Genomic DNA, 25781 nt, shown 5'->3' with positions numbered 1-25781 from the left:
GGGGGGGGACAAGGTGGGGGAACGACCATGCCCAAGCTGCTGCCGGCGCAGGAGGCCGCGCGGATTTATCACACCAACTACGTGAGGAACGCGCGGGCCATGGGGGTGCTCTGGGCCCTCTTCACCCTCTGCTTCTCCATCCTCATGGTGGTGACCTTCATCCAGCCCTACTGGATCGGCGACAGCATCGACACGCCGCAGGCCGGCTACTTCGGCCTCTTCTCCTACTGCATCGGCAACGCACTCACTGGCGAGCTCATCTGCAAGGGCAGCCCGCTCGACTTCGGCACCATCCCCTCCAGTGCCTTCAAAACCGCCATGTTCTTCGTGGGCATCTCCACCTTCCTCATCGTCGGCTCCATCCTCTGCTTCAGCCTCTTCTTCTTCTGCAACGCTGCCACCGTCTACAAAGTCTGCGCCTGGATGCAGCTGGCGGCAGGTGAGCCGGGCCGGGGGGGCGAGGGACCGAGCACCCAGGGGCCAGAAAGGTCCAGCACCTGCTGGTCTTGGTGGAGCGGAGAGAAAGCCCCTGGGATGGGGGAGGACACTGAAACGCTCCCTCTTTGCCCAGTGCGTTTCCAAGGTTGGGGCAGAGCTGGAACCCGCTCTCCCCTCCATCCCGCACTGCCTTTCCCTGTGCCCCGACTCTGCCATGGTGGAGTTGCCCAAAAAGGGACGGTGGTTGGACCTCCTTGTCCCCTTGCTCTCTCCCTGCAGTGGGCTGAGACCCCAGGACAGGGCGGCCTTGGGACCAGCGCCCCCGTTTCCGTACTTTTCTGCCCATCCCCAAGCCTAAACCTAGCGCCGGGGTCCCGCAGGAGGAGCGGAAGCGACTCCCACCCCCAGCCCCGGCACGTGCCCCCCGCCGYGGCGCTCGCTTGCCCCCCAGCGCGGCGGGGACGCGCGGATCATGTTCGTCGGCCGTCTGCCCCGGAGCGGACACCCGAGACGCCCGGGTAACTCGGCTCCCGGCAGCCGCCGAAACCCAATCCAGCCCCCGGCCGCTGCCTGCATCGTCCGTGCCGCGCTGGGGTTCCCGGGCGGCCCGAGGGGTGTCGGACGGCCAAGGAGCCGCATCCTGCACGGGGAGAGATGAGGAAAACMGTTGCGAGGGTCTCGACCCTGCCAACGTCCCCGGTTAGTTTTCCTTTTCCCCCCGGCGGGAGCCGCCGTCCCAGCCCGGTCCGGGTCCCGCGTGGGAGCGCTGCCGGCTGCGGGCGGACTCCGGCTAAAAAGAGGATCCGAGCAATCAGCAGACTTGCCCGTAGCCAGGCAAAGCAGGCGCGCGGCTCCTTCGCAGGGTGAATCGCACCGCGGCATCGCCGCCCTTCAACGCGGCGCCTCGCTCTAATGAGCAACGTAAGGAACGGCTCCGGGTCGGGGGCGCGGAGGCAGGCCGGGCGCTCCGGCGTCTCCCGTTCCGAGCAGAGGGCTCGCGTGCTGCTCTCGCTTTTGCTTTCCCGCGGGGCAGAGGTTGCAGAAAGAAAGGTGGTTAAATAACTAATAACGGCTAATAAAGTGCCGCTGGGCTGCACAGACGCCGGCAGCGCCCTGGGAGCCGTTTTAAACGGGGGCAGACGGCGAGAGGATCCGTGGTCTGGCGTTTGCTGCGTGCCAGGATGCGGCTTTGGCGGAGGAGCAAATCCTTCCGTGCTTCCCCTGGCTGCCTGTGCCCGGCCTCTCCGTTAGCTACCGGGAAAAATGATTAAATACGCTGGAAACCAGCCGCCTCTAGATGCCGTGTGCCGAGCTCGGAAGCCGCACGCCGGCCCCGCTGCTCTCCTCTCCCCCGGCCTAGGAAAAAAACCCTCCGCAACCGCGGTCAGACCCACGCTAACCGCCCCGAAAGCGCTTCGGCAAGGCGGCGGGGCCGGGCGGGATCCGCGGACGCCGCGGCCCCGAGCTCGCGGGGGGCGGCAGGGCCCGTCGCGGGCGCCGCCAACGTCCCCGTCCCCCCCCCCCCGCGCTCGCAGCCACCGGCCTCATGATCGGCTGCCTCATCTACCCCGACGGCTGGGACTCGGCCGAGGTGAAGCGCATGTGCGGGGACAAGACGGACAAGTACACGCTGGGCGCCTGCACCGTGCGCTGGGCCTACATCCTCTGCATCATCGGCATCCTCGACGCCCTCATCCTCTCCTTCCTGGCGTTCGTGCTGGGCAACCGGCAGGACAACCTCCTCCCGTCCGATTTTAAAGTGGAAAATAAAGGTAAAAGTAAAAGGGGGCGAGCGCAGATCCCTTAGGGAAGCGGCGCGTCGGCTCCGAGATCGCTAACCGGCGGGCGGCCCGTGCGCCCCGGGGGGAGAGCGTATGGCCGCGGCTGGGGACACAGCAATCGCCCGGTCGGACATCGCGTTTCCCCATGTTCAGTATTTGATGCATTAAAATACTTCATCTTTTCTTCCCAAATTTGTTCCCCTACTGCCAGAGCAGAGAGGTCGTGACGCTAAGTAGCGAACATCTCCATGTGCATGCCGGGGCTTTTCCTGCTCTGGTTTCAAAATGCCTTCCCCCCCCCCCACCCCAAGAAGCCTGGAAAACATTCCTGCCCCTTCGCTATCCCGCAGCCCATTAATACGGCGATTATCTCTTGTTTTACAGAAGAAGGCGACGAATGATGGTGCCGAGCACCACGGTAAGTGACGTCCGCAGGGCTGATTTTAACCTTTCTCCCGAGCAGCCGTAACACCAGTGTTGTGTTTCGGGGGTGACCAAGGGATCGACGACGGTCCGGTGATTTGGGTGCCATATTCGCATGGGGTTTATCGGTAGTTAGAGGGGAAATCTTTGCTTTTGCCTCCTGACAGCGGGAAAGCAGGAGTTCCTGCCGAGTGACCAAAAAAAAAAGCTTTAAACCCGAAGTCCTGCCCCGTCGGACACTGGGTCACCTCTTCCTTCGCTCCCCTGGGACACCCCGAGCTCTTCTCCAGTCGGCTCCGAGGAACTTAACCTCTTTCTTTAAAATGACTTTTGCAGGAGCTCCCAACTTATCGACTGCTGTGGATTTTCCGCAGCTGCTCTGTTCCCGGTTTATCTGATGGGAAAAGTCCAACTGAACTGGACGCAGGTTGCGGAGTCCGTCAGCAATGCCGGGGAAAGGGGGAGGGAAGGGGATGCCGTTTGCTTCTTCTCGGGGTTTGTACACCTTCTTTCCAGGAAATTACTTCTGAATTAAAATAAAAAATTAGTGTTTTCCATTTCGTGCTAGTCGTCTTGGGGCTAGAAGGCGAGTCCTATTGCAATTCAATTTACCTCCCGCTCTGGGTAACAGTAAATGAAACGCCCCCCCCAAGGAGGGCACTTTTCTGGCGAAAATCCGCTGGGCTCCAGCCCACCACGTAGCAGCACTTCCGAACCGCAGCAGACGGTGCCCGTCGGCATCAACCCGCTGCACACGGGAACCTGCTGCCACTCCGGCTCAGCCATCGCCGCATGTCCCATCCGACACCCACCGGCTGCAGGCTTCAGCACAGCCCGTTTCCATGCTGAACGTCTCCCCCGTCCTGGGATTTTGCACTCTTACCCGGTCAGAATCCAAAATTAACCTGTTACGATTTGCATTTCTACCCCTATATAGTTGCAATTCAAGTCAGTTCTAACAACTATCTTCCAGTTTTATGCTTCCCTCTAACGAAGTGCTTGGGAATGTTTTGTTAAGACTTTGTGCTATCAAAGACAGGGGAAAGGAGTTGGGGTGGGGGAAACATTTTAGAATGGTAAATTCCAGCAGAGTTATCCTGACATTTACTGCTTTTCCCGATTAAAAATGGGTCACAGTACCAGTAGCAAAACCCTTACCTAGGCCATCTCACTGTATTTAATCCTAGAGAAACAAAATGAAGTGCTACTGGACACGGAAAATTCAACCAACTGACTGGACACCCGCTCTGGAAGAACAGGTTTGCAGAGGGAACACATGAGGAATAGGGCTCAAGTATTAAATAATCTATTTATTGTACTGCTTTTACAAAGGGGGGGGAAAAAAAGACAAAGCACCCAAGTAGAAAGAATAAAAATGTATTTTCCTTCAGGTTTTAGACTGACACAGCAAGTACAAATCCTTTAGTGTGAGCACTTTACGGCAATTTGGAAATTTAACAAACCCCAAGAGAAGGAGCACAAGGTACAAGACTGAATCCTGACAGCTGATCCTGTGGCTCTTGGGCCCCCAAGCCGGCTCCAGCCTTGGCTCTCAGTAAAAAAACCTCCTCCTCCAGTCAGGGTGGCAGAGGGCAGGGAAGGAGGGGCAGAAGCTCTCAGCATCGAAGTGTGCAGACCCCTGCTAGAAACAACTCTCTAATGGGCCAGTTTGAAGGACACAGGACTGGCTGAGCTTCTAAGACGACAACAGAAGTTGTTTGCCCTGCCAACGTATCTTCACAGTATTTAGACAGTAGGTATGCTAGAATCCAGTCTTGGCTGCAGTCCCTCTGTAACAGACACGGAAGCGACACTGAACCGGGAAAACTCCAGATGAAAGGGGGGAAAAAAGGCAAATCAGCAGTTTGAAACTGTTTTGGTATGTTCCCTTCCTTTAATTTTTGATTATATGCATAGAGAACCTGACCTATCCCTAAAGGAGCATGCAGCATGAATTGCAGTAATAAGCCAAATCAGGCACTGGACTGGAGAAATGCTTTTCAAGTGGATTAAATGACATCAAGTTTTATGAACGAGCAATCCTCCTGAACCAGGATTTCAAACACAAATAGAGCAGTGACACGTAACAGTCATTTCGGCTGCTTTGGCAACATATCACCTCAGAGAGCATCTGCTTGGCCTCCAGTACGTTCCTGCAGTACTTCTATCCTTTGGGAACTACCACGAATCCAAAGGCCCATTTGGTCCAGGGTGAGGAAGCGCCTCTGAAGTCTCAACACTGCCAACTCTTGCTTTAGAGTAGGATGCACTGAATCTGTAACAAGGATGGACAAGTCTAGAAGAAACCATCATAGAACTAGCAAAATGCCAAAATGATTCAACTTTATAATTAAAATTAACCCATTTACTTATTACATCCAACCCCCTCTGAGAAGTTTATACAGTAAGTCAACAGAACGTTTTATTTAGGGTATCTCTAGAAACAGCTTCTAATCCGGTATCTACATGGAAAAGTCAATCAGGTCTCTCCCACCTCTGTTAGCTCTCCTTGTGTTAATGCCCCAGAAAATGAAAGGCAATCCCATTCTGGGAAGTTATTTCTGAAGGCCAGCACCTGAAGCAAGTTAACGCCAAAGAAACCTTTAAGTCGGGCTTTCAAGTGTTGAGTTTCAAAGTCAAGGGCTATAGCATGGCTGTGATGCAGATGCTGCCACCCTTCATCGGGGAAAAAGTGAATGGTCAAAAAGTAAGAGCCAGAGCACACCGCACCAGTGAAAGCCAGTCTCTCACGGACGCAGCAACCGCCTCAAGCAAGGCAAAAAAGTGCCAGTAAGGGATAAAAAACAAAAAAACTTACAGCTCACTAAAACATTGGAAGAGTTGCCTGCAACAAGGCTACCTCTCTGCAGCCAAAGGGTGCACCCATCTGCACGCTGAGGGTTGTGCGTTTAGTCAGTTCCAGCTTTTGCTTATTTTCCTTGTCACCTTTTAGTCACAGGCTCAGGCATTTGAAAACACACAGTAAACATTGCTGAATTTAGAAACTATTCTGACTATCTGGGCACAGCGAGGGGAAGAAAAAGTAAAGGGGCAGGGACACACTGGGGGAAGAAATAAATGATACTAAAACCTAGATTTAAATAGCTCATTTCAAAAGATTTAGGCAGCTAAAACTAAAGAAAAATTACGTGACTGGAAAGCAAAGAATACAGTAGACACCTAGAAAACGATGGAGGATTTCAAGGTCTTTGCTCTACATGGAATTAACACCACCTTGGTGCCCTCTGTTACTTCTCACCCCATTGCCAGCTACTGGATAAACAGCTGAAAATTGACTCCTGAGTCAGTGAGATAAGGACGAGTTCAGATCTTCATGTCCCCCTCTCGAACAGAGGACAGCTGAAATTTAGTTAAGGGAGCTATCTCAGCACAGATGAGCTCAGATCTACTGCACATGCTGCGTAACAGTGAGGAGACTCAGGAAAAACTTCATATTCCAGTCAATTAGTCTTTGGCAAAGCCCTATCAAGGCAAAACACAGATGATGCCCACTGGCTGAGGAGAGTCCCCATTGAGTCACACAAGCAAACTCAGCAGAACACGTTAGATTTATCTAAAATCTTGGAAGCCTTGAAGGAAGACCTTCACACTGAAAATGAACAAGGGGAAAAAAAAAAAAGGATCTGGGAAGGGGCAGCTGGGTGTGTGTACGCTATGCTGTAAACCAGAGTGTAGTGCTGTGGCATTAGGTTGAAGCCTCTAGGAGCTAAGCCAGGGGTGCCTGAGACACTCCGCTGCTGTAGCTCGTTTCTCCGGGATCAGCTCCAACATAGGTAATAAGAAGTCTGTGAATGCAGCTGCCTCGTCTTGGGACCACTCGTATTTTTCCACCAGAACTTCGAAAAGGCCCCAAGGCTTCAGTTTGGTGATGTGCTTCAGATCACCTGAAAACCAAGACAGATACGTTAAGTGCAAATCATAGCGGCGGAGCGGCTGACCAAAACAGGCCAAGCAGCTAGCGTGACAGGCTGAGTTCAGAAACTGAGCGTTTTAGCACAGGGAAGGTAAAGGCAAAGGTTTGGGGAATACTGAAGGAAGAAGTGATACTAAAACCTAGGTTTAAATAGCTCATTTCAAACATTTGAACAGCTATAACTGAAGAAGGGTTTTGTGACTGGAAAGCAAAGAACATAGCAGACACCTAGAAAATGATGAAGGATTTCAAGGTCTTTACTCTACATGGAACTAATGCTGCCAGCTTGGGACAGCACAGTTTAGAAACAACTCAGATTATCTTTCCTATCTGCTTTTGAAGGCCGTTTTAGAAATGCAGTCCTTGAAGGCTCCCTTTTTCCCTCCTGCTATTTCTGATCCAATACCAACGTATATTGTTTAATTTTATTAATCACCAATTATACAGGCTGACATGACAGGCATACACTGTGCCGTAGACTTTGGAATACATGCAGCATTGTTCGAGGAAGTGATACACTATTATGAAAAAAGGGTATTTTTAGTATTAAACTAGGTGAAAAATTCGTTCTTGAGTCTTAATACATTTCTGGTGTACTTAGGGCTTTAAGATCAGCAACACGATAAAATGCGTTGGATTTCCTGTTTAGGGCAGAAGGTCTCTGTGCTGAAAACTAGACTCTGGGTTTACCAGCCTGAATGGAGAAGACAGCTGTCTGCTGTGTACAGGGCCTCTTCCCTCAGACTAGGTCGAAGGGCCTGCAACAGCGGTTATCTTTATAATCTGCAGCAATGCGGCGCAGGATGCAAGCTACTGTTTAAGTGACTGTCTCACTAGAAAAAGAACAAAGTTGTCTAGAGAAGACTTCAAAGACGAGTAAACACCTCCAGTTGACAGAGCTCAGCTATCTGAAGCCATCTCAACTCTGAGCTACCTACAGAACTATTCTTCAACCTGTCGCATTTGATCTACACCGAGATGTCAAGTACGGGGATGCAGTATATTTTTAGCAGACAAGAATGCCTTACATTTAGCTGCAGCTTTGCTGAAAAAGCCTTTCATAAAACAGAGTGAAGATTTAAAGATTTGTCTTTGTTGAGATCTATTTTTAATTGGTATTTTTAGCAAGGCACTCTTGTGTACGGGGGTGGGGGGAAGGTGACATTTGCTTTGTTTCCTTTTACCTTTTTTGGTGAAAAACTCCTTGGAATATTTTCCTGCCAAAATGAGCTTGCGAGGTATTTTCCCCAGAAGTTCTATGATCAATGCAATGTGATCTGTATATTTTCAAAAGAAAAAGACAGTATGACACATCCATACAAGACATCCCCCCTCCGCATCCCAGTTTCCTTTTCTGTGACGTGAGGACAAAGGCACTTAATCTCCTTTGCAAATTACTTTGAGATCCACAAGTAAGACGAGTTATGCACAACATAGTTCAGTGTCCCTTGCACCCCAGTGTGTTATTATACCTAACCATAGTCTCAGAGGTATCACTGTGAGCATTACAAACATGGCTCAGACGCACTGGGAAAACAGAACCTGAAATCAGATTACAGCAGACAAGGAAAAAGACGACACATGGTGGTGGCGGGGGGGAGAGGCAAGGGCCATTTGCAGGAACTCAATAGTCTGAGAAGCAAGATAGAGAGGATAGTGGTAAAAGGAATGGCAAATACCAAAACAAAAACATGGACTTTCATTGCATGGTGTCTCACTGCAGAGCCTTAACCACAGTTGTTCTCTAACATCACTAATTTGGGTGAACATCTTTTTGCAAGGAACCTTTGCACTGCAGACTTGTAAGAGAAGGTTCTCATTCTGAAGAAGCCTCCACTGCATCTCATGTCCCAAATTAAGAAGGAAAGACTTAAACAAACGCACCTTCATCCCTTGAGTAATCTTCTCCAGAATGAGGCTCAAACAGATAGTCTCCTGTTGCTAATTCAAAGGCCTAAATAAACAGAAAGTGTATGTTATACCACTTTAATGGACTTGCACATTGCTAGAAGCACTGCAGGTCGATCCTGCATGCCGGAATCAAAGTGGTGGGAAGAGTAACCTGTAAAAACGCTAATACACCACTACCATCTTAACGTGTTCAATTACTTTGTTGCATTTAAAAACTTCATAGACTCAGAACTGTGATGAATTCTGGATCATATTATGAACTCTCCATTTTGCTGTATTAAGTTTGCAATTGTACAAAATGAAGGCTTTTCACAAGCTTAGCCCCTCTTCCCCCTCAATACCATTTTGCAAAACTTGTTATCATGTCCCAGCTCTACAGATATTTTTTGACTAAAGTTCTTTCCCTGCAAAGTTTCAGATGTTAAAAAGACATTTTTCAACACAGTTCATCTCAGACCATTCATTCCCAGATGTGAAAACATGTTTTAAATGAGAAAATTTTTGCTTTCATTTCTCAATTTACCACTGCTAAAGGGTAAATACGTCATGGAATTTAAGAACTTATGTATTCACTTTTACTCAAAACAGTACCTATGACCTTCTGTATTCTTAATTTTCTTTGAGAGCTGCTGTAGCCAAACTATGGAATTAGGCACTCAAGAGTCACCACTGCATAATTTTGACCATAAGTTCTGCAGAGACAACATGACCCTACTGCATTCCGTTTTTACCACATTCATCAAAATCACAGCTTATTTTCCGAGACAGCAAAAACGAGTTCATTCAATAGTTTCCAAGCTTAAAATAGAAAAACGAGCTTTAATTTGTAGAAAATACAGAAAGGGGACACCAAAGACACACATGTAGTAACTGACTAGACTGAGGTGTTGTTTTTTTTTTTAATCATCGTTCCCATAATTGCTAGCAAATGTAGAATACAGTTTCAGCTTCATCTCAGCATTACTCAGAGATTATAAAGTGATTCAAACAAGGCAGAGGATGCATGAGACAAATATAAAGTTATACTGAAGACATCTGTGAAACAGTGGTGGATGCAGAGGAAAGACTCTTCACAAAAAACACTTTCTCGTCTTCAGAATTGCCTATTTCTCTTGCTTTGCCATGAAGCACGACCTCAAAGTACAGGTACATTTGAAATACGCCAGTGTTGTACAACAAAGCCCCAACTTTCAAAGGGGAGGCTATGTGTGGCAAAAGATGAAAGAAACGCTGAATACCCTGTTTCTATACTGAAGTCAGTAAGTCTAGAAGTTGGCTGAATGTTAGTGGTTTTGGATCCCCCCCCCCCTCCTGCTTTTGGCCAGACTCAGCTAGTAATTCTGTAGTCTGGAACACATCTGAGTTTCCCAGAACGCCCTGTGGCAACACCTAAAAATCCTCCCTGGACAACACCACTCACCATACACGCTGTGCTCCAAATGTCAGCAGGGGTGTTATACCCCGATCCTATCAATACCTCCAAGGATCGGTATTGTCTCGTCTGGATGTCTTCAGTGAAGTGCTTGTGCTAAACAGAGGAAAAGGTTTATTAAATGGTTAGAGAGCTTTTAAAGGACAAGAATCAATAACCTGGGAAGCCAGAGCAAGTCAAAGCTCATTCCCATTATGATTCATCTGAATTTTACATCTCAAACAATACTTGTAGGAATACAAGGAAATACTTAAAGGCTCTGCACAAGACACTCTTCCTTAAGCAAGACAGTCCAGCAATTCAGAGGAAAGCAAGCAATAACAGCAGAACAGGGAAGACCGTTTTAGAAGCTGTACTCTCTACTATCAGGTCACACTAGGCCAGGTAGATTTGTCTACCTTAAAACAGATGAGCAACATCATTGCAAGAGACAGCGCCTCGCCAACTGCTGCAAGCCTAATATGGAATTCTGAGTTTGCAACAGTCTTTTAAGATCTCAAGCATTTTGCCATTAAGAAAAAAAAGAAAAAAAAAAAAGAAAGGAAAATTCTATTCTGCCTATTTGAAGTGTCAAACATTTAAAAGTAGTGCAGCACAACCATCAGAGGATAAAACTATTTATGAGTCTCTTTCATGTGCTTATGAATCCACCAAAACAGCTTGACAAGCTAATAAGCTACAGAACTAGCACGTCAGAGCAACTGTTTTCAACTTTCTCCTTCTCCAGGGGAGCTACAGACTGTGCAGAAGTTGCATGTATGCAGATTGGGGCATATCATATAGGACACCGGCCAAAGGCCTCTTAGAGATAATCTAGCGACCAAAGAGGCACCCAGAACACAGGCTGCAATGCTACGTTAGAAGACCATTACTTACTTTGTTCTCCTCCTCCTTTTTTTCCCCACATAGTTTCAAATTATCCCTCCTTTTACAAGCAGGTATAAAATAGATTCTATTTTACAGATTCTTTTCAGTCTTGGCCTACTGGGAATGAATTAGCGGGTTTAAGCACGCAATGTGCAAAGATTTTAAACTTACCACCCAGCAGGCATTTCCCAGGTCAGCTATCTTCACTTTGAGCTTATCTGCATTCTTGGGCTCAAGGGGATTAAGAAGGAAATTCCCAGCAGTCGATTTTCCTAAAGGCAATATGCACAACAGCTGATTAAAGCTAAATGGGCAGTGTCACCATCTGTCATCCAAATCCTATAGCTCTCTCCCTGCTCAGGAAGGGTATTGCTTACTGATCAGAACTTTCCCTTCCCTGAAGCTAGCTGTAATAAATAAATAAATAAAAACCCCAACATCCGTCTGTGCACTTTGAGCAAAAGAGCTACCAACATTAGGCTGGTAAACACAGGAAAGAATTAGAATATTCTAGATAATATAGCTAGCACAGAGACTTTGTGTTGCACAGTGGGAGAACAGGCAAATGTATACAAGAGTGGTACATAGCTTTAAAGAAAATGAGTTTGTCTATATTAAAGACAAGTTTTTCAAATAAGGGGAAGGCCAGAAGTAAAACAAGCCTCTCAATCCATAAGAAGTCTTCCTAAATCCTTGAAGGAGGAGAGTCCAAGCACAATAGCATCTTCTCACCATAGCCACCACCCATGGCAGCACCACAGACAACCACAAGTTCTAAAGTATATTTGGGGAAAAACCTCAATGGACATGGTGGAGAGCAAAAATATGAAGTCACTAAATTATACCCAGTTGTAGCTCTCAAGCAAGCTGGGAGACAGTTTTGAGAAGCAAAATACGCGTAGTAACCTAGCAGGGGCATCTGACTGAATAAGGTCCAAGTTTCGATATTGTTAAACTTCACTTGCTCCTCTTTCACACGTGAAACTCCCCGGCAGATCTGCCACCAGGAAAACGCTACAGAAAACTTAAAAAAAAGCACAAGTGTTAGTTTCTCTCTTCCTCTCCAAGCAGATCTACTTGACTAGACCTCAACTCAAAAATGCAGCAACGGACAGTTTTAAATGTTATCAATTGATACAAGTTCTTAAGAGTATTTTTATATATATTTTATATATACATATCTTTTAAACTGCAGTACACTATTGTGCGCCATGTTCTCCTAAACCTACAAGCCTTGCAGTGTTTTTTCCTGAAGCCAATTCTATATAAACAGAACTATTAAACAGTCTTCCTTACGCAGTATAAGCTTTGTTTCGGTTGGTTTGTATTTCTGGGAAAACATTTATTCAGAACAGACTTAATTGTACTTATCCCACATTCTAACAACTAGTGACAATTGGCAGATTTAAGTTTCTAAATATAATGCAAATCACATAAGCAATACCTGATCTAAAGAAGGGAATGTACCTATAATGAAAAAGAAATGTATAAGTATTTTTAAAGGGGGAGCGCTTATGCGATCTACAGTTAGAACTAAGGCACAAATCCTTCTCAGTTGGAAACTACAAACAGCAGAATGACTTAGAGTAGGACTGTTGGGTTAATCACCCCTGGCAGGGAGGTAAAGGCTCAAAGAGGTGGTCCTAATCACTTCAGCCTGTAAAATTAAGGTTTCTATTAATACTCCAATCAAGCGCTACAACATGACTCCCCCAGAGCAAGGGGGAGGGCGGCCTTTCTCAACGGGCTCCTCTTGTACCTTTGTTCTCCGAGGGACTATTATTCTCATTCTCATCCTCCGAAGGTATCTCCGTCCGGATGCTTTCTTGCAAATGGCTAATCTCCTGCTCATTGAATGATTGCTCTTCGCTCGACGTGGGCTGACACACCATGGAATCTTCCGAAACTAAGGGCACGAATGAGTCCGACATTGCTTCTTGAGGCCTGGTCTCTGAGTCACCATTACGCTGATTGTAACTGCAACTACGGAAGCTCTCCTCCTTCTGCGTGAGAGGGCGATCACCACAGTTATTGGCATTGTGAAGGTCATCCTCAAGTCGCACAGACCCTTGATTGCCAGAGTCTGAGAAGTCCGTCAGTTGTATCACTCCATTGCAATTTATTTCTGGTACGCATTTTTCCACGCTGCTTTCCATTAGGATAGACTGCTCTTGAACAATGACTTCAGCTGCAAGAGGGGGGAAATGAGAAGATTCTTAAGATAGCAGAATGTCTTAATAAAATAATGGCTGCAGTTGTTCAGGGAGCCTTCAGAAACAGACTGTTCTCAAACTGTAACAGAATGCAATCATTCACTAATTCAATTTGTAATAAAAAAATCTCCTAGCCTCTTTAGATTGGTGCAATGTAATACACATAAGGTTAAATGATAGCAGCAACCTGTACTAAAGAGGCTCACTCTACTCATGCCAGCGCGAGTGAAAGAACAGTGTGCTGCTCTTGCAGTGCTTTAGGTCCATACCTGTCTTTTTGCTGACACCTTCATCCGGTGGACTAACTTTTAAGAGCATTTTCAGAGGGCTCTGAGCTTCTTCCTCCTCTTCAGGCTGCGTCTGCCCAGGGCTTGCCTCCTTCTCCATTTCCTCTATCTCTTGCATACGTTTCTCTAACAACTCGGCTTGCCGTTTCTGCTTCTTTTTCAACTTCTTTTTCTTATTCTTTGACATTTTGTCAGCCTACACAGAAGCAAGCAGAGGAATACCTCAAACATTTGACTTTGTTTCATATTTCAATAAATCTGGAGCAGTTCAGGTTTTCATTTATTTTAGAGCTGAGGAAGCAGCCTGGGATGAGAACTCTGAAAACAGAGTTCTTCTCCAAAAGGCTTTGTATCAGCTGTGTATTTGGGAGTTGTTGTCTGTTGCCATACCAGGGCACCTCTGTCCTAACCTGAGGAATCTATAGTGCTCTCCAAACGAGGGATCTCAGACTCCACAGACAACACAACATACTCTGAGACCACCAAAAGCACTGCCAGTACTGGTATATATATTTGAGACAGAACTACTTACATCCAAGACAGCATTGAACCTGATAAGCACGTCCAAGGACAAACACGAACAAATCACACTTTTCCTTCTGATATGATTACAATGCTGCTTTCTCTTAATGCAGACTGTGTTATGAAACAACGGGGGAGATGATATAAATAGATGTATACTTACAGATGAAAGCTATTACACTTACTGGTTTTGGCTGTGGTGCAGTGCTCACTGAAAGGGAAAGGAAAAGGAAGATAGCAAGTTAGTACATTTATATAAAAAACTGCAACTATGCTCCAAAGTAAAGGTAAGCTTCTTCCAAAGTGGTCTGGTAACAACATTTTAAAGATATCAACAAATGTTTATTTTGAAGGCTTCATTTCCCTACAAAGGTATAGCAAGAATAAGAAAAACTGAGAAAAACATTAGATGAGTAAATGTGCAATTAAAATCCCAGGTTGTTTTTGCTTGACTGATACCAAAGACTTAAACTTCCTGTCATGCAGCTTCATTTACTGCATGCATTATGCATCTTACTGAGAAAATGCAAACTGCAACATTAAAATACCAAAGTTAAGGGAGCTCCCTGATCTAACCCAACTAAGCTATGTTACGATGGGCTCAGCTAAACATTGGTGCTGTAAGATTATGACAGACAGGGCCTTCCAGCATGCACTGTAATAGTTCCTGAAACCTGCAGACTGGTACAAATGGAAATTCTGAGGAGGAACATGAAGAACAAGAACTAGGAGCAAAAGAGAATTTGCTCTCTGCTCCTTAGGGATGTTAGCATGTCAAGGAAACACTTACAGCTCTTTAAACTTTCCAGATGTATGCAAATTGACAACTCTAACAGGTAAATCATCTTGTTGAGACTTCCCCAAAATGCATTTCCAGCATCACGCAGTGAAAGGAGATAAACTTTTGTAGAAAATGTGAGAAGCGCCTCACCACATGTTTACTTAAGTACTACTTTGAGTGCAACCACATTTATGCGGTGTGTTCCATAAAAGGCTAACACGCTTTTTAAAAGACTGTCCCACCACTTTATCTGTGTCAGATCAACTGCATTAAAAGCAGGTGTCAGCATGACTTTATCCTTCCTCCATTTTTCTTATACTGTACAAATAACTAGCTTCCTGAGCGTCATCAAGTTAGAACTTACGAGTAGCTTCACAATTTACAGCTGGCTTTTCCAAAGTTACGTGCAGTACTGTTTCACTGTACTTAATGCAAAGCAAGTGGGACATTTTCCCTTATGAGATCAGTTATGACTTTTTTGGAGAAGAGGACCAGTTTTCAGGAAGAAAAAACAAAAAAACCCACACACCTGCAGAGCCAGATGGTGGGGGAGCCCCAGATCTCTGCCACTCTGTTGCTTCTGCAGCCAACCTGCGAATATACTGGTCGTTAACGCACAGAAGAATGTTCTCAGGTTTAATATCTGTATGAATGATCCGACACTTTGTGTGCAAGTAATCAAGACCCTGRAGAACCTGCAAATGGAAAGAACGAAACCAACCATTAAAAAAACCAAAGAATAAGCAAACTGAAAATGAAGGGAAAGGAAAAATCCAAAAACTGAATTCAGTAGCTGCCCAGGATGACTAATGAACTGGAAGGATTTTTATGTCCAAGAATATTCCAGATTAATTCTTATGATATCAGTGGTTATTACTGAATTCCAGAAAATCTAGATTTGTATACAGATTTCAACTATGAAGTTAAAACACTGTCTCTAAACCTTCATGACTGAGTTTACCACAGTGAAAAACTAATCTTAATGCCCTACAATAAAATCATGCTTTCCTTCTCTTTCCACTCTCCGATGTAGAAAGATCTTTCTCCTTAAGCAATACAGTAGGGAGAACAGGTTTCTCTTGCTTTTCCCATCATTAAGCACCATGCTTACTGCGACAGAAGTTATAAAAAGAACTACTTGCACTTGTGAGGACTAAACAGGGTAAGAAGAGGTTAAAAGCAAAACCGGCCTCCCACTGCACCATCATGGTTTAAGTGACAGAAAAGAAATATCTGCAGCAGAAAGTTTTTGCAGTAGAGAAAGGAAACATTAACCTGAAAAGGATTTTTGTTGCATGAGAGGCTACACCACTGATTTTTAACTCATTTTCTTGGATTTCTCCCCAGTGAAAGAGATCTCACCAGGTTGAGGCAAACAGTGCAGTCAGAACTGGAACATACCTGTTTGATGATCTTTTTGACACAAGGGAGCGGAAGCCCCTGATAATTTGACTTGATGATCCATTTCAGGAGATGATGCCCTAGAACTTCAAACACCATACAGATATCTGGAACTCGGTCAAGGAAAAAGAGCAACATCCTCATCCAACGAGCCCAGAATTCACAGGGTTGGGGAATCTATACCAATGACGTGTTTCTACATTAACGAACCCTCTCCCTTCTGACTAAGCTTAGAGCAGTTGCCTCTCTGAACAGTACCATCTTATTACACATACATCGGTATTGTTATGTAAAACCTTTAAATATGGAGGGATAGACACAGTTCGGAAGGATGGTGCTAAAGCAGCAGTAGCAGTATCACACCCTGGGTGGAAGCCAGCTGCACAAGCAACCATGCATTAGTATTTCCTGCTAGCATTGAAACAGCTTCAAGCTGAGAACATAAGTTTGGAATAGTTTAGGCTCCTGCCCCAGGCAAAATTTAAACCCAGATCTCTCTGTATCAGTGTTACCTCAAAAAATAACTAAATTTCCAGTCGATAAGTCACCCTCAGAACAATTAAGTTTTCTCCCTTCCTTCTTTACCAGCAAAACAAAGTCTTTACAAGCCTGGACTTCAACAGTGTTTACATTAACTTCTTTTTGTCTGCAAAGTCTGAACAGCTACTCCAGGGACACATTTAGTATTCTGCTTTTGCTTTAAAAGTCAAACTCGTAGAATTTTATTAGGTTATTTTTCTTCTACATTGGCAGAAAGCATGAGTGCACATTTCACAAGAGTGCAAGAAATACAATATCAAGTAACAATTTACTCTATGCTAGGTTCTAGGGAAAAGAGCTAACATAAGAGGAAATACATTACGCGACTGCAGTTTTCTAAAAGCTTTAGAAAGTTTATAACCTACAGCCTGATTCTCTCAAGCAGTCTCGTAATTCTCACCAAAATGAAGCTCAAGATTCTGCAAAGCAGAAATGCACACAACTTTCAAATTTTAAGGGCGCATTAAAACTTCCCATAAATGACCCCCATTAGAAGTTTGCTCACTGAACTACACAGGATTTTCAAAGCAATACACTTCAAACCCATTAACAATGTTGGTCAAGGCCAAAGTAAAATGCTTCCCTAACTAGAAAATTTCCTTATTAATCAAGTTACAGACTGCACGTCTTTGCTATTTTTAATTATTGATCTTAACATTTTGTAATGCTTTACTTAAATAAGGAGTTTTATTACCAGGCTGCTTGCAAAACTGAAGTGTGTGGATAGATGGACACTCCTTCCACGCAGGCACCTCAGACATTAAGCCATTCAGGGCTGATTCACAAATCGGATGCAGCCGCCCCTCTCATCTCTCATGTTAAAAGCACGACTAAGCAGCACTGTCTCCACAACTTACGCATAGGATATCAGACTTGCAGACTGAACGATCACTTCAGATCTGAGCTTTGCAGGCAGCTTCAATGCCCACAGAGGGCAACGATTTTGCAACAGATTTCCTCGGGCAGTGTAAGGGTTTGCTTAGGTATCGCTCGCCAGCCCCTGGCACGACAGCCACCCAGGGGACTCCCACCTTCATGCAATTCTTTGCCTTTCTTCCACAAAAGGATACGAGAACCATTAACTCCTGAAATCTTGAAGTCATCTAATAACTGAACAACCCTCTCTTTATTGGGATCATTTGGATCGCTGTTGCGGACCTGCAGAGAGAAAGAGGATTAACTTTGTGCTCCTTAGAGCAATTACTAGGTGAGAATATATTTTTGGAGTGCAGATCTGCTGCACTAGTAAGTGCTAAGGTCCCTACCCAAATTCTTTGCAACTAGATGATCAAAAAGACCAAGCACATTAACTGACTAGTGTGAACTCCAAAAACGAATTAAAATGAAGCCCACTCTCTGGCACTCACCGATTTTAGCAACTTGATTTCATCCAGTGCCGTTTCTGTGTAGTGCTCCGCACTCTTCACCACTTTCATTGCCACAAATCTCTTCCCTCTAAGCACACACGGTAAACAAATTGGAGACTGTTAACGCTCATACAAAGAAGTTATTCTCCAGGATTAACCTAATTCTCTTGCATATAAAAGCTACTTATTTAAGACCCAAGCATCACGGAAAAATAAGATTTAAACACTCTTTTGAAAATTGTCTTTGGGTCTCCTCCATACATCATTGTTATTAATTTTTCATAAAACAAAATAATAGGTCGGGAACTGCTGAACACAAGGAAACTACCCTTACCACATAAATGGTTTGTCCTGTTAAGACTAACTCCCTTCCATATACTTGCAGGCATGATATCAAAAGAAAATTCTGTATTAGGAGAGTTATCCTATCCTAACCTATGGATTAGGTATATTTTGTGCTTTTATCTAAACATAAGCAGATTCTTTCTGATCACGTTTGTGCAACTCTCATGCATTCCCATCAGGAACACAAACTAAATACAGAGACTTACTGGATGTCCCAAGCTAGCCATACAGTGGAGAAGTGGCCCCATCCAAGCTTTCGAATCACATGGTAGCGCCCATTAAAGAGATCTCCTATTTTCACAAGGTGATAGCCACCTAGGAAAAAAAAAAAAACAGCGGGAAGTTGATATATCAAGAGATCACACAAGTGCTGAAGAACAGGTATGTGGGACAAGCACCACAACTTGAGGCACACGCATTTGATGTGTTTAAATACTTAATCATAGGGAGAAATGCAAATGTTTCTCTAATTGGATCTTGCTAGAACAAACATACAATATATGTTAGGAGAACAGCAATGAAGAGCCCTGGAATTGACTGAAAAATATTCTTTTAATATAACCGAACTGGAATGACTGACTTCTCCCTCCTTTCAGTGCAGGAGATTATCACTGCAGTATCTAAAGCTCGCCAGGCTAACGACCTTTGAAAACTGCAGTCTGATGTTCAACAACAGATTTTAAGACTCTTACAGCTAAATCTCAACACTGCTTTTGCATGCTCTATCCCCATGAAGAATACTCGATCCTAGACTCCAGTGGAGTTTCCCTTGCTACTGCTTTCTTGACCGAAAAACACTTTGATCACAGTTGAAAATTGGAGAGTCCCCTCCCTGTATCTCTAGTATCTCTTAGTTGGTAACCAGGCAGTCCCAGAAAAATGCCATGATTGAAATATGAAGATATGAAAAGCCAGAGAAGAATGCAAGGGAAAGAAGGGAACTAGAAGACAACAGAATAGAGCAAAAAGGTCTGTAATTGTTAAGGCACAATTTTTTGACAGATTCGGGAATTATAGCCTAGATTCCGGATGTTTAATATTCAACTGTGGCCAGCAAATACCATGAAACACATGCTTTGCCAGGGAGATTTATTTCTCTCAGTTGACTGGTTCACAAACAAAACATACACGTAATTGTTATCAATTATTTCATTAGCTCAAGTAGCAGAAGTCCCTTCTCTTCACTTAAAGGTTTCAGCAGCAATAGTGACAGCTGCACAGATCACTAATCCACACAACGGTGTTTCTTCTTCCCATTTGCTTTACAACAAACAAAAATCCCACAAATAGTTGGGTAGCATGCTAAAATTTAAACCCTTTGAAGGCAAGCACTGAAGTGTAAGAAACATTACAATTGAAGCACTCCATGCTATTTTTACTTTGCATTTTTATACGCATGAATAACCTGTTTGTTACACGGTTCTCCTTCTACCTTACCCAATACATACATAAATAGTAAGCACAGAAGTAGACTTATAAAGTGATTGGAAGATTGGAATTGGGGGCACACATTCAAGCTTCAGCTATTTTTTCAGTTAAAACTGTATGATCAGCGTTCTTTTTTTAAATGCAGCAAATACTTTGAAAAAAGCCTGACCCTTTTGGTATTGAATTAGATACTCTGATACTTCCATCTGTTCTGTATCTCAGTGTCTATCCGAGAAACAGAGGTAAAATGATATTTACAGACACACATAAATAAATTATTTAAAGCATGGATACTAAGATGACGATCTTAAAGAAAAAAAAAGAAGAATTAGAAAGTGGTTTGAATACCTACTTGCTTTTATTGTTTTCAAAACACCTATAAATCCTCTAGCACAGAGGAAAACATTAAACATATGTGATAAAAACGGAGCTCTCCAACTCAGGTCTTGACTGATAACATTTTTCAAACTAATTGGAAATAGAAAGAAACAGAGGCAACCATGGAACATAGTTTTATCATCTGCAATTTCAAAAAACATTTAAAATAAGCAAAGAAATTGCATGTTTTCACTCCCTGTAGCAGACAGGGAATCAAGATTACATTGAGCAAGCTGCACCTTAAACAGGCAAGTCCTCACCTTTACAGTAATCGTTTGGATCCTCCTGTTCATCATCATCTGATCCCAGAATTTCTTCCTCTTGTTCTGGAAGATCATTCTCAGAATGAGCAGCAGGGCCCCGATGCTGAGTGTCAGGCCTGAAAGACAACACATTGCAAGTCTCACTGGCGTCAGACTTCAACAGCTTCTGTTTTATATGAGAGATTGCTGGTACTGGAGGAGATGCAATATTCAGCCTTCAGAAAAAAGGACTTCCATATTTACATGCCTTTATTCCTAAGCTAGTGTAGATAAAAACAATTTTTCAGCTACTAGTGAGAAATACAACTTAATGCCCTAGATGCATTTTTACAGCAGAACAAAGAAAAGCCCAGACGGGACAGTGAATGAAAAGCCTACGGATCCCATCAAAATATCAGTCCCTTTGAAACCCTTCCCAGCCCTTTACTCATCACTGAGGATTTTCTAAAGAGAATTTTAAGATGACACCTCATATAAAACCTGAAGATTTAAATGCTGATGCACGTCATTTTAAAGACTAATATCAATTAATGCTTACACCTTCAAAAACATTAAATTGATATTTTAGAACTTGTGCCCTTTGTCCCTTTCACATTGCGGAGATGAAAGGCAGAGTTAACAATCCTCCGGCTTCCAACACCTTAGAAGTCTCTCCACCACCTGATATTGCCCTTGATCTCTCCTGCTCTTAAGCAGTAAACTACCTTTCTAGTTTGTCTTTTCACTGAAGGTCTAAAGTTTGCTAGAGCGCTATGCGCGTTGCATGAACTATGGCGAGTGGGAGTGCACAGAGCAGATGTGCTGGAAAGCCTTCGCGAGCTTGTGATTGCCAGGGATAGAAATCAGGCACCCAGGTGGTGTATTTCGCACTCCTACATTCATAAACAAAAACCTTGATTTTGTGCGTTTGAACTTTTCACGCAATGTGCTACTCTAAGCTCCTGCATGTGAAGATCATGTTGGCAAAGGTCAGCCTACTGCTCTCATGCATTAAAATTATGCTCCATTAACCCCCCCCCCAAAATACTGATACCCCCCCAATCCTTCATGGCAGCACACTGCCTGCAGCCAGTGGCAACAGTTCATGGCATGATAATATGAAACAGATAAAGTAAATAAGAGTTAATTCCCTACGGAGTTATGAAGCCTTAGAGAGAAAGGTTTTCACAATGGTTTTGCAGAAAATGAGCATTTAAAATGAACACAGTGCCCGTAGTTCAGTTACATTAGCAAGATTTAATAGCAAAGTGCTGCTGGATATCAACAATAAGCTTTCTTTTCTTAGAAGTATGACATATAAAAAAAGACGGGAGTTGTCCAGAGAGGTAGGCAACTAACAATTTATTTCTTTATACCATGACGTACAAGCATGAGATAACATTCTTTACAGTGAGCTTCCCTGACAGTGTGAATTAGTGGAAGTTTCTTGTATGGAAACTATTGTTCCCATAAAGCAGTAGATATAACTGATGCCTTCCAACACTATTACAAATTCAACTTTCCTTTTCCGCCAAGAAAGAGTAACTGCTGAGACAACCACTGGTTGTGGTAGTGGATAAGCTAATACATACGGGCTTTTGGATGCAGCTTCTACAGCTCACAACCCAGATGGAGTCATGTGCATCACATCATGGCCATGCCAGCTAATCTGGAACCGGATGACAAAAGTTTAATATTTCAATTTTTAGTAGCTATAAGTAGAAGGCATGTTCTGCTTCTACCTATACATGCACTTTGCTGAGATTTTAACCTTTTAATACATTAAAGCTATGTAATCTTAAATATCCGCGGAGCACGAAAGAACAATCACTTATTCCCATCTGTAAATGGCTCCAAATTAAGTCATGATCAATCTGGAACTGAAGGTCATTAAAGTGAAGAGCAGCTACAAAGGTCATGCCAAGCACAACCATACCATCCGACACTTATTTTTGGTCTGTTGTCAGGTCTAGTAAGGCCTACTGATTTTAGGATTCAGAACCAGATAAGCAACATAGATCAGTGGTCTCAAACTACAGGCCAAAAAACTGCCAGACAGTCCATCACATTGCTGTCGGGCTAATGGGACATTTATCAACAATCCTCTTGAGGGTTGAGGTGGGCAGTGAAGATACTGGGAAAAAAAAAAGTCTTGGAGGTTGGGTCAAAAAGCTACTTCAAAACTGCTGCACTTCTTTGGGAACGACTGAGCTATGGACAAACTCGCAAACCGTCCCCAAATGAGAGCAGGCAGCAAATGCAGGAGAAGGACATGGACAGGCCAGCTGAAGGAGAGACTGGATGCTAAGAGATATCAAATTGTGCAGACAGGGTAAGCAGGACCAGAACAAAGAATTACACAGAGGGCAGAATTCAAGTCCAGCAGCCACACCCATAGCACAAGAACCGGAGTGTAATTCTCTCCAAAGCCGTTTCAAGGTTTTCACTTTTGTAACCGTGCAAAGTGCAGGGGATAAGAACCGATTCAGGAGGACATCCATCCCAAGAATCACTGATGTAGACAGAAATGTCAGGCTATTCTGCGGTCACAGTGCTTTTCAGTAATAGTAATTGCGTGCGTCGAGAAAGAAGTTACTGGAAGCACTAAAAAATCTTTCGGAAGCTGCGCATACCCTCCTAAGAGGGAACCCACAAATCATGCTGTTGACAAGGCTGTCTACGACACATCCTCTAGCCTGCATCCGAGCCTGTCCTGGGGATCTGAAAAGTGTTCTTACAAAGCCTTTCGCTTGTATATTATATTCTGTTATACCAACTAATCTAATACATAGCCATGTTCAGCTGCATACATTTTGGTGATACTATTTCCTTTTCAAACCACCTCCAAAACACATCTCATTCCTTTGCCTTTTCATGAAAATTCATTAGATGTCATTTGATCCCACCACCTTCTTCCCCCAAACTGACCATGTCAACTGCAGATAGGGATTAAAGAAGGGTATTAATCAGCGCAGAATACGTATTAACACAGAAGAAAAACCTGACACACAAAACCACAACCCTCATGTCTGCATCCTCCACTCAGACAGTAGTCTGCTAACAGGCACAAAGGACTGCTAAAGAGAGCAAAAAGATCCAAATCCTGTATTTAAAGACAGCTGAAACAGCTGTCAATAATATTGCAAAGTGTAGATAAATGATATAAAAAGCTTATGAAAATGGTTTTAATAATCTACACTTCAAAAAAAATCAAGTTTTAGGGCTTTATATATATATCTACCTCTATTCTACTTAAAAATGCCTTGGTCACCTTTTACTTATGCTGCCTCAATGCCCTAATTAATCGATAGAATGAACTGGATTTGCAGCGTCTCTCTACAGCTACACAGTAATATTTTACTCAAGGAAGAAAAGACAACATGGAACAGCAATGCTTTAAGGCAAAACGCAAGCTCTTTTATGGATTTCATGCGAATCCATATTTAGAGACCCCCAAAAAGTCCTCATTCTCTCAGGAATGCCTGAACTGCAATACACACAAGACAAAAAAACACAGAGAGGCTAACCTACCTGCACGAAGCACGGCCTCCCATTGATAAAGGTATTCCTGAAGACAGTCCAATAGTTTTCGAAAGAGCCATTAAAAATGAGATGGCAGACTGTTCGGGAAGCCGAGGCACATCAACGGCAGGCTGAGGGCTGGTTCTTTTCGAACGCAGCAAAGCTTTGTGCAAGAGCGAGGGAGAAGAGGGATTTGCCTCCACCACCTAGCTGCGGATGCACAGCACTGCATTGCAGGTACAGGGCCTTGCAGCAAGGCCGGCGGTTGCTCCCAGCTGATCTTCCTGCAAATTCAGTCGTGTTAGGGGTTGAACGTAAATACATTCAGCTCATGCTCTTGATGTTTACCTGTTTCAATCTTCCCTCTAATGAAATTAGAAATTCAGTCGGATACTTTGTATCAGCTTCCTCAACAAGCCGGTTTTATTTGCCTATTCAACAGTCCACTAGATCCAAAGCACCGACGAATGCAAGGTTCACAGCAATTGCCGACAGTCCAACCCTTTTGATACAGGAACACCAGCGCAATCACACAGGAGAGATAGGGGGTTCAAAGTGAAAATGAGCTTTCTGAAGTAATTCCAAACCTCTCCACCCAGAGTTACGAGAAAAACTTATCCTTTATGCCCAAAAGTGACAAAACAGTGGGAGAAGGGGTCAAATCTTCACCAGATCCTAAAAAAACTCAACTGAATATTCTTTGCAGCAGCAGGCAATTAATATCTTCCTCCAATGATGTACAAGAATTACTAGCCATTTCCTGTGCATGTTTACCCTGCCAGTTTGTGCAAGTGATAAGGAAACAGGTCAGCAACAATGTGACGTTACCACGTAATAATTTAAGAGATTTTCTCTGCTACTGGGAAAGGTTTGTCAGCGAAAGACACTCCCAAGCTGGCTCTGCAGTTCTAAATGAACAGGCTTCAAGAAGAATTGGATTCTCAATATACTCAGCTCACTGTTTATCTGAAATATTTTCACCTGAAAAGCTCACAGAATTAAGTTTGAACATCCTTCTAATATAGTTTACTAAGAGTTGCCAAACCTCTTCATATTAGAAGAGGTGTTAACAACATGCAAAATTTTCCACAACAGCCAATATTTTGCTTCGCATTGACTAAATACATCACACAACACCTCTGTTCACCTCCTCTTTGCAGCAGGGACAGCAATAATTATTTGCAGCAACTAAGATTTCAGTCAATCACTGCTTCTTTACAAGGCATCCGACTGTTTTTCGTTGCACTGTCCACACTAAAGTTCTTTATGCTGCTTGCGCTGGAGTGACACCAGTGCTAGGCCCTTTGCTGTTCTCTGTAAATTAGTAGTCAAGACGTTAAAACAGCCAAGTCTCAGCATGAAGCTTCACTGTCAAAACTCAGAACTTGTTTTCTCCACCCCAATAACTTACATAAAATGCTTGACAATAGGTTTTTGGTTCTCCTATTTAAGGGCATTACATTTAAGGGGCTTCTGGTAATTCCTGTACAAAACAGTTTTGAAGCGATGTTTTTCCTTATCCCCCAAACATTAGAAATACTACAGATGCTACACATCTGCTTGCTGAGGAGAGAGATAAACGTGGACCCCTTCTGCCCTCAAGCAGGGAGGGAAGCATATGTTTAATCCAAATTGCTTTTGTCATACCTATCATCCTTATAGATGCGCCAACTTTTCTGCATATACAGTCTCTCCTTATTCCTCTTCTTTACCTCAGTTTTCCATTCCCTTGATATTTGCGGATATAAATCCCACCTGCAGATAACTGGGGACAATTGCTTTCCCAGATGATTTTTAAGAAGCCTGCAGTCTTTATAAACACTGTCACTCCTTACTTGGAAGATCAAGTTACCTGCATAAGACTTACAACCCCAAACAGATTTCAGTTCAGTGAATTTAAGACTAATCCAGGTCATACTGTGGGTGACACAGATAGGAGTACTAACACATACTCTGCGAGTCTTGCTAA

At 43.9% G+C, this 25781-nt stretch overlaps 3 protein-coding genes across 5 annotated transcripts in view; 1 reads left to right on the top strand and 2 right to left on the bottom strand.

Moving 5' to 3' along the window:
• Nucleotides 1-27: 27 nt before the first annotated feature.
• LHFPL5 (LHFPL tetraspan subfamily member 5) lies at nt 28-2620 on the top strand. The gene is made up of 3 exons (XM_026056514.1): nt 28-439; nt 1974-2210; nt 2604-2620. Exons 1-3 carry the CDS (start codon nt 28-30, stop codon nt 2618-2620), a joined length of 666 nt encoding a protein of 221 aa, XP_025912299.1.
• Nucleotides 2621-4003: 1383 nt separating this feature from the next.
• On the bottom strand, nt 4004-24069 carry SRPK1 (SRSF protein kinase 1). 3 transcript variants are annotated; one of them, XR_003252025.1, is made up of 16 exons: nt 23822-24069; nt 20309-20427; nt 18449-18557; nt 17898-17985; nt 17601-17688; nt 15991-16097; nt 15119-15284; nt 13994-14019; nt 13269-13482; nt 12546-12974; nt 10958-11058; nt 9908-10015; nt 8461-8530; nt 7761-7853; nt 5461-6547; nt 4004-4917 (listed from the first exon to the last, which is right to left on the bottom strand). XR_003252025.1 is itself a non-coding variant. In XM_026056591.1 (16 exons), the coding sequence occupies exons 5-16, from the start codon at nt 17964-17966 to the stop codon at nt 6363-6365; spliced, it is 1656 nt and encodes a 551-aa protein (XP_025912376.1). In that variant the 5' UTR covers nt 17967-17985; nt 18449-18557; nt 20309-20427; nt 21883-21959; nt 23822-23884; the 3' UTR covers nt 4004-6362. The 3 variants fall into 3 exon arrangements, 2 of the variants coding, with proteins under 2 accessions (XP_025912376.1, XP_025912375.1); XM_026056591.1 differs by adding an exon at nt 21883-21959 and having other exon boundaries at nt 4004-6547; nt 23822-23884; XM_026056590.1 differs by having other exon boundaries at nt 4004-6547.
• SLC26A8 (solute carrier family 26 member 8) overlaps nt 24049-25781 on the bottom strand; it is a 33652-nt gene continuing 31919 nt past the window's right edge. Inside the window, exon 22 of the mRNA XM_026056584.1 lies at nt 24049-24096. The gene's annotated coding sequence lies outside the window, so the exon portion shown is untranslated. The remainder of the gene's footprint in view (nt 24097-25781) is intronic.

The sequence above is a fragment of the Apteryx rowi genome, unplaced genomic scaffold (assembly GCF_003343035.1).
Source record: "Apteryx rowi isolate R43461 unplaced genomic scaffold, aptRow1 scaffold_132, whole genome shotgun sequence".
NCBI lineage: Eukaryota > Metazoa > Chordata > Aves > Apterygiformes > Apterygidae > Apteryx > Apteryx rowi.
Note: the sequence above shows the minus strand (reverse complement) of the source record. Positions and strands in the feature narration are given on the sequence as shown.

Bases quoted from the DNA above. Each gene is read 5' to 3' on its own strand.
- LHFPL5 (XM_026056514.1), top strand. From the start codon at position 28: ATGCCCAAGCTGCTGCCGGCGCAGGAGGCCGCGCGGATTTATCACACC. The intron at 440-1,973 runs GTGAGCCGGGCC...CCGCGCTCGCAG, and splicing joins CTGGATGCAGCTGGCGGCAG to CCACCGGCCTCATGATCGGC.